General features: G+C 38.3%; 1 protein-coding gene across 1 annotated transcript; it reads left to right on the top strand.

Annotated features, from left to right (window-relative positions):
* The first annotated feature begins 5370 nt into the window (after positions 1 to 5370).
* LOC134653957 (cytidine deaminase-like) lies at positions 5371 to 7654 on the top strand. The gene is made up of 2 exons (XM_063509324.1): positions 5371 to 5489; positions 7149 to 7654. Exons 1-2 carry the CDS (start codon positions 5453 to 5455, stop codon positions 7568 to 7570), a joined length of 459 nt encoding a protein of 152 aa, XP_063365394.1. The 5' UTR covers positions 5371 to 5452; the 3' UTR covers positions 7571 to 7654.
* Positions 7655 to 7734: the final 80 nt, after the last annotated feature.

Below are 7734 nucleotides of genomic sequence, written 5' to 3' on the forward strand. Positions count from 1 at the left end.
TCAGTACTTGGATGGGTGACCGTTTTTTTGCTTGTTTTGCTCTATTTTTTGTTGATGGTGCGGAACCCTCCGTGCGCGAGTCCGACTCGCACTTGGCCGGTTTTTCTTCTTCCTCGCGTTATACCGGCATTTTGCCACGGCTCATGGGAGCCTGGGGTCCGCTTGACAACTAATCCCATGATTTGACGTAGGCACTAGTTTTTACGAAAGCGACTGCCATCTGACCTTCTGGCCCAGAGGGGAAACTAGGCCTTATTGGGATTAGTCCGGTTTCCTCACGATGTTTTCCTATTGTGCCTGTTGTTAATCTGTTTTATTAGCTAAACTTTGAGAAGTTGTAGAATCACGCTTCCGTTTTACTATCACATTCTCTGCCAATAACCCGCTAGGTAAGCTAGATATTAAATAGAAAAGTCTTAAAATCGATTTTGAGTTAAATGTCTCTCACTGATTCATGACATGTAAATAAATAAGAGAAATGTATGCATAATACTTATCACCGTGACTACAAAAAATATCTAAGCTATTATGTCATTAGCCTAGTCTCGTGATTTTGTTTGTTTATATTATTTCCCATGCTGTCACATACCGAAATATTGAATTTATGCAGTCATATGGGTACCTATAAATTCAATTAAATGTAGGTAAATGTTATACTTAGTTTATTTAATAAGTCACGCTAAATCAAATAAGTCAGCCATTGTCGATAACCGCCTGTTGTCCACCGTAATATGCTATGTTAATACTTACATTTATGTATTTCTTTATTATTATGGTATATAACATAAAATATTGCACTGGATGTATATAACGTAAGCCTAATCAAGTAATCATAAGATATTACTGACTAATTAACCATACTATACTTGACGCAAAACTAAGTGGCGAGTCAGTATCGGAATCTATCTCTTTCGCACTTGCACGGCCTTATGGAGTTAGACTCGCAACAGTACGAGTAGTACAGGTAATATTACGCGTATAAGGTACGGTGCCTGACACTTGGTTCTACGGCAAGAATAGTAGGTAGTCACGACTGAAAATATCGATACGGACAAATGTGCCAAGTATATATATGTCGTAGTCAGATCGTATAATCCGCTGTATTACATTACGGCTAGCCGTTTTGCAAAACAGGGGCGTTTTGGAATGCGGCGGTTCGACGATTAGCCGGATTGTCATTGCGATACGTTCTTCAATAAGGCGGCCTACGTTTAGCCGCATCGTATCTACTATTTAGATTGTAGAGTGACCAGTTCTTTCGGTCGCCTACGTAACCGGAGTTTGACAATGTTTGCAATTTAATTTATTTTTACCATGGTGCCACCGCACTACATCTGTTTCTTTTCCAAAACATTTCCTTCGCAACTTAAATAGACGGAGCCCCGCAAGCGGGGCTCCTATTTCTGGGCGGTTTGCCCTTCGGGCATCTGAAGATACCGGAATACGTTCCGGCGGATTCTCATTCAGCCGCATTCAATCTGGCTAATCGTTAAACCGCCGCATTTCAAAACGCCCCTGTTTTAGAAAACGGCTAGCCGTAATGTAATACGGCGGATTATACGATCCGACTGCGACATATACATAATTTTGGCACTTCGTCCGTGTCGATATTTTTAGATGTGACTGTACCAAAGCGAGTGTTGGTTGTCAACTGACGATATATTATAAGCAATCAATGTTATAATACGTTCCTTTATTTCGATCTTGAAGTCATTTATTAATGTGTAAGTACTGTAAGTTAATGCTTAATGTTAATGCTCTAGATTTGTATGTTGTAACAATTTATACGAAATAGATGTGCCTATACCAATGGTTGCCATTTCATGTCTAGGTTAAGGTTTAACTATTTAAGCCAAAGCTTTGTTAATTCTCATGTATTCTCACAAATGTCGGTCCCTTGAACAATTAACGTTAATAACAGAATGTAAAAAAAAGACTACGTGACTCGGTCAATCGGCCGACTTGAAGAGAACAAAGTGACCGAGGGAGTGTCATGACACGACAAGCGCAATATTTTCATTAAAAAAACCCGGCCAAGTGCGGTCGGACTCGCGATCCAAGTACATTAAGTCCGACTCACGCTTGACTGCACATTTCTAATAGGTTTTCCTATCATCTATAGGTAAAGAACTATTTTGAGTATTTTGTGTATTTTTTCAAAATTGTAGACCCAGTAGTTTAAGGGAGGGGAATGGTCGGATAGACAGACAGACAGACGCACGAGTGATCCTATAAGGGTTCCTTTTTTTCCGTTTGAGGTATGGAACCCTAAAAATACATGAATGATGCCATACTTTGTCATTGCAAATGGCATGCAGAGATAGATTGGTCCGACTATATCCATTTGACATCTTCAATATACCGTATTGACCGAACGACCAACTTACGTGTGTTTTTACATTGTTTTAAAATCAAGCACTGGCGCCCAAATTGTTTTCAACGAATAATCATTTTTTCTCAAACATGCAATGAAATGTCGTCGCTCCGGGCGTTATATCAGGCTTCGAAGTATCACGTTTAGGGCGGAGCAACTCCAGAGAACTGTAAAGGAATTTCATACGAAATTGAAGGCCTAGGCCGGGAAGTAATTTTTTTTTAAATTCTAATGTAAACATGGGGTCTGTGTCCATGAACAGGCTAAACAGCCGAATTATATTTTTTTTTTTAGTGAATGAATGGTTATCGGACCAAAATATCCGTGTTAACGCCTGTTATACACGAACGTACTGATATTAAGAATACGAATCTGTATGATTCAATGTGTTGATGAATAAATTTAAAATTTTGTCTATACGTAAGTCACCAGAGACCATAGACAATATTTAAAATCCTCTGCATTTATTTTATTTATAGAAATTGAGATTCTTATTATCAGATTGTGTATAATGGCCCTAATAAGGTCTATTCGAACACTACACACGCGAAATACGGACGACTTCCGTAAAAAAAAACGATTATGGCGGGATTGGAAGGAAAATTAAAAAACTTTTGTTGTGAAGTTGGATTTTTATTATAAAGATTATAAATTTGTTTTTTTTAGTGGTCTATTTTTTTATTTCATTGCATGTTTGAGAAAAGCACTATACATGCCTAGCCGTGAAAAGGTCTTGCCGGCTTCGTATCACTATCCGGCCTCCCTACGGTCGGCCGGCTATACCTACTCACCCGGCAAGCCCTTCTTTCCCGGCGTCTGCAGTAATGTACTATAATTACCTATTTTCGATGGCGATAATGATCATAATGATGACATGATCTTAATATGGACCACTGTCGAGTCAATCACGGATTACTGATTGCATATCGGATAGGTAGATATATTAGAATAGCCAAGGTTCTCAAATATGTCTGCGCCATGACAATAGAGTGGAGCTCAGGTATTTTTAGCGCCTGGTCGCTCTGATATATCTGATGGCGAATGTACCTACTTGGACAATGCGTCACATGCGTTGGGAGTAGGCAGGCACTGTCTCTATCGCTTCTGCAAACACAATAATCGATTTAGCGATTACACGCATAATGACCAGAGATCGGACAAATTTGCGACATTGCTCGCAATAATGTGGACATGACTCCAAAATTGATTAAATAATTAATAATTTAATTAATTTCTTACCTGAGGTTTAATTTTGATTCCTAATCAATAAAAAACACAAAGATTTCTTATAATGTAAATTTATTAAAGAAATTAATCAGTATGTATTCCAAATTTTCTGTAGGTACTCATTTTTTATATCAATAATATATTTAAGTGCTATTTATTGACGAGGGAACAAAATTAAATCTCAAGTAAAAAATTAATTAAAATAATTAAATGATTAATTATTTAATCAATTTCGGAGTCTTGCCCACATTATTGCGAGCAATGTCGCAAATTTGTCCGATCTCTGATAATGACATATCTCCGCAGATTGACACATACGCGAAATGACACTTTGGTGAGTTCAGATATTTTTAAGCGCCTTGGTCGCTCTGATATAATATCTGATTGTACCTACTTGGACAATGCGTCACATGCGTTGGGAGTGGGCAGGCACTGTCGCTCTATCGCTTCTGCAAACACAATATTTAGTACCTCTCTTACAAATTTCTATGCATTTTTCTAATAGCTGTAAAATTAGTCGTTAGTTTAGAATTAAGTGCAGCATCTTATCGTGTAAATATTGTTAGGTAATAATATTATGAACGGTATGTGTACGTATCCATAGAAACGAACATTATCTAGTTAAGTGATTTTACAGCTAAAGAAGATGGCGCCGCACGGTTCCATATTTTGGTGTCTGTGTTGTCAGACGTTCTCGTGTGTGCAAATGCATTTGTTGTGATATTGATATTACATAGTTAATATGTAAATTGGGATAGTATAAATTTAATAAATTTTATGAAACATTTTATTATACCTATTTTATTTTAATCAAACACAGCACAACGCAAACTGGTAATCTAAATGTAAACGAAATTAATAGAAATCCAGTAGAAAAAAGATAATCTAGTTTTTACTTATTTCTGAGTCACAGATTTCAATTGAGAAGCCATTATTCATCTTATCATAGCGAATTGAAAAACCATATTAGCTTAACTCCTGGAGTCCCAGGTGTTTAAGATATATCATACATTTTATATGAAATGGCAGCCTTAAAAGTAACTTTTCCGCCGACTCAATATCGTGACCGTAGGACTCTTAAGATTTGTATTTATAAATAAAATTAATTATGGTATTATGCTTGATAAAATCAAAGAACAACGATTTCTTCAATGTAGTCGGAATGAAAGGATGCATTAAGTCGACGCACTCCCGATCAGCTGAGTCTGATTGATTGATATTTGATTCTGATTGGTTGCTCGATTTAGTCGAGTTTTTGGCTTGAATTGTATGTACAGAACAAACATAGAAAAAATTGCAGTGCCGTAATAAAGTATTGCAAATTTAAAAGAAGTAGGTAAAACACACTTTTTCGGCCATGCTGGTATTGCAATCTGTGATTACAACGGTCTACGGCTATGATGAATCTTTACTTGTATCTGATCAGGCGGTCTAGCATGAGTTGCGTTCTCGCGCGCGTCTCCATACTGGAAGTCGCGCAAGATGTAGGGAGTCGCGCGCGAGAACGCAACTCATGCTAGACCGCCAGATCATATAATAACAGACAATCGCCGATCAGCGATCATTAGGTCTAATCAGTGGCAGCCGCCGGTCGCTCAGTCTCCCGTCGACTCTCATTGCCAAGCTCGGGGGAGTCGAACTCTTAGCGAACTAGCTTATTGTGTGCTCCTCAAGATTCAAGCGCAACCAGAGAGAATTCTTTTACTGACTCACCTAATTGTGTGACTCGCCTACGCTTGGTAAGATTGGAATAGCGACAAAGTTGGATTAGTTCACTGAATTCAGTTGGTCGTCGCCCGCCGAGCGCTCCGCACGCGATCGTCACTCCTCTAGCCTCGGAAAATCGCTCACATGGAAAACTTTGAAATCGTAGAATTCAACTCTTTGAGTAAGTACTCACTTTTGACATAAACCAAGTTTATTTTTCTCGCATATCGATAAGACTGTTTGCAAATGGCAATTTAATATTTTCATTTAATTGCTACAATTTTATAAACTTTCAAACTGGCACAGATGAGTTAGCTATTTTCGCTCACACTAGTGACCCAATTTCTGTATGACACTATAAATAATTTGTTAGCAAAACAGAACGGCCGCTAGTTTCGCAAATAAACAAACGATCTGTAAACAGTTGAAATCGTATTTAAAACATTAACTGAAAGAAAATTACAATTTTCGTTTTTTACTTGTTTTTGTTACCTACTTACTCATATTTTGCCGCACTGTCATATATCCTCTTGGGACATACATTAATTCAAGACGAAGATTATTGTAGAGGTACCCATAAACAGGGTGTTTGGATTCCGTTCCAGAGAACGTTGCTTATTAGGTTGATTTTTTTAAAGATCCTGAAGCATTTCAAGCCATAGGTACTATACCTACTAGGCCTGTAGTATTTCTATTCTATTTTGAATATGTCCAAGTACCTACCTAACCCAGACTTTCAAGTTACCTATATCTACCTAATCTGAACATCTGTAATTTTTGCCACGGGTTTTCTATTTTCCTCATTTCAAATTGCAATCTTATGTTCTAAGTAAGTATTTTAAAACTTTGTTTTTCATTAGACGGTTTATTACTTAATATTTAAAATTCCCCTTCGTAAAATTTAAAACCATGCATAATCAAACTACAACACATATTTTAAGTATACGACTGTTTATCAGAAAATCTTTACGATCCACGAGCGACCCTTCTGTCCATCGATTATGTTGTTTATGACCACGGGCCGAGTAAAAGCAGGAAATCATGACAACACACCCTCGTCCTTTGTTCATTATCAGTTGGATTATTGATTACGAACGGTATCAGCGACCTTGCGAAAGTTAATTAGGTATTATGCATTTATATATAACGATCGAGAAACGTTGACGCAACAAACCTAATAAAGATAATAGCAGGACAGTTATGGCACGTTATGGTCTTCCCGCTCTGAATAACGTACCTAGATTTTTTAAATCCTTTTCTTGGTTAGTTAAGGACCTTAGATTTGTATTTTTCCGGGTGGATGAACGCCTAATATTATTTTGCTTTAACTTATTCTGACCGTAATAGACCTAAGTATTCATTCTTTTCAAATGACGTAACGGGTTCCTCAAATTGAGTTTAGAATTTATCTCTAATAATAAATAATATCTGGGCGATCGAGCTTTGCTAGGAAAACATATACAAACTCAAAAATGCGCGTTTTCCCAGAGATAAGACCTAGCTAGATCGATTTTTCGCCCCCGAAAGCCCCCATAGAGCAAATTTCATCGAAATCGTTAAAGCCGTTTCAGAGATCCCCGAAATATATATATATATATATAAATAAATAAATAAATATACAAGAATTGCTCGTTTAAAGGTATTATATATAGAATGTACTGCCAAATATATAATTTTTATTTCGTCATGATAATCCAAATATAGATAAAGTGACCCAAAGCATTGACTTAGTACCTACAGAAACCTATTTTCGGAGTTTTTGCATATGCATTAGCCAATGGTACTGGTACCTCTATTATATTGTCGAGCTTGAATCATAATGAAAAATATCCTGTTTCAGGTGAAACCGTGCAGAGTTTAATAAAGGATGCCGTAGAAATCCGAAAAAAAGCCTATTGCCCATACTCCAACTTCGCCGTAGGTGCCGCCATCCTCACCGAGAAAGACTCCAAGGTCTACACGGGATGCAACGTCGAGAACGCAGCCCTGGCTCCGACCATATGCGCGGAGCGGGCAGCCCTACCCAAAGCAGTGGCAGATGGCTACACGCATTTCAAGATGGTGGCCGTGGTAGCTCACCAGCAGAACTTCACGGCGCCTTGCGGCTTCTGCAGGCAGTCGCTCAGCGAGTTCGTCTCGACGGACGGTGACACGGACGTGTTCCTTAGCAAGCCGACCATGGATCAAGTTTTGTGCACGAAGCTTTCCAGACTACTTCCGCTTTCGTTCGTTAACTATCAAAAAGACAATATAATCACGTAGTGTCGGTGGTAGGGTGCGAGTGACGATGTCGTGGATTAGTCAGATAAAGTTGGAGACCCACTGCGGCGCTCGCCACGCACGGATGTGAGCCATGTGGATTGTGGATGTGGCCCATTGTTAAGGTGCGTTCAGATCCACTCTCCAACACGAGAATTTAGCGATCC

This window comes from Cydia amplana, chromosome 14, assembly GCF_948474715.1.
Source record: "Cydia amplana chromosome 14, ilCydAmpl1.1, whole genome shotgun sequence".
Classification (NCBI taxonomy): Eukaryota; Metazoa; Arthropoda; class Insecta; order Lepidoptera; family Tortricidae; genus Cydia; species Cydia amplana.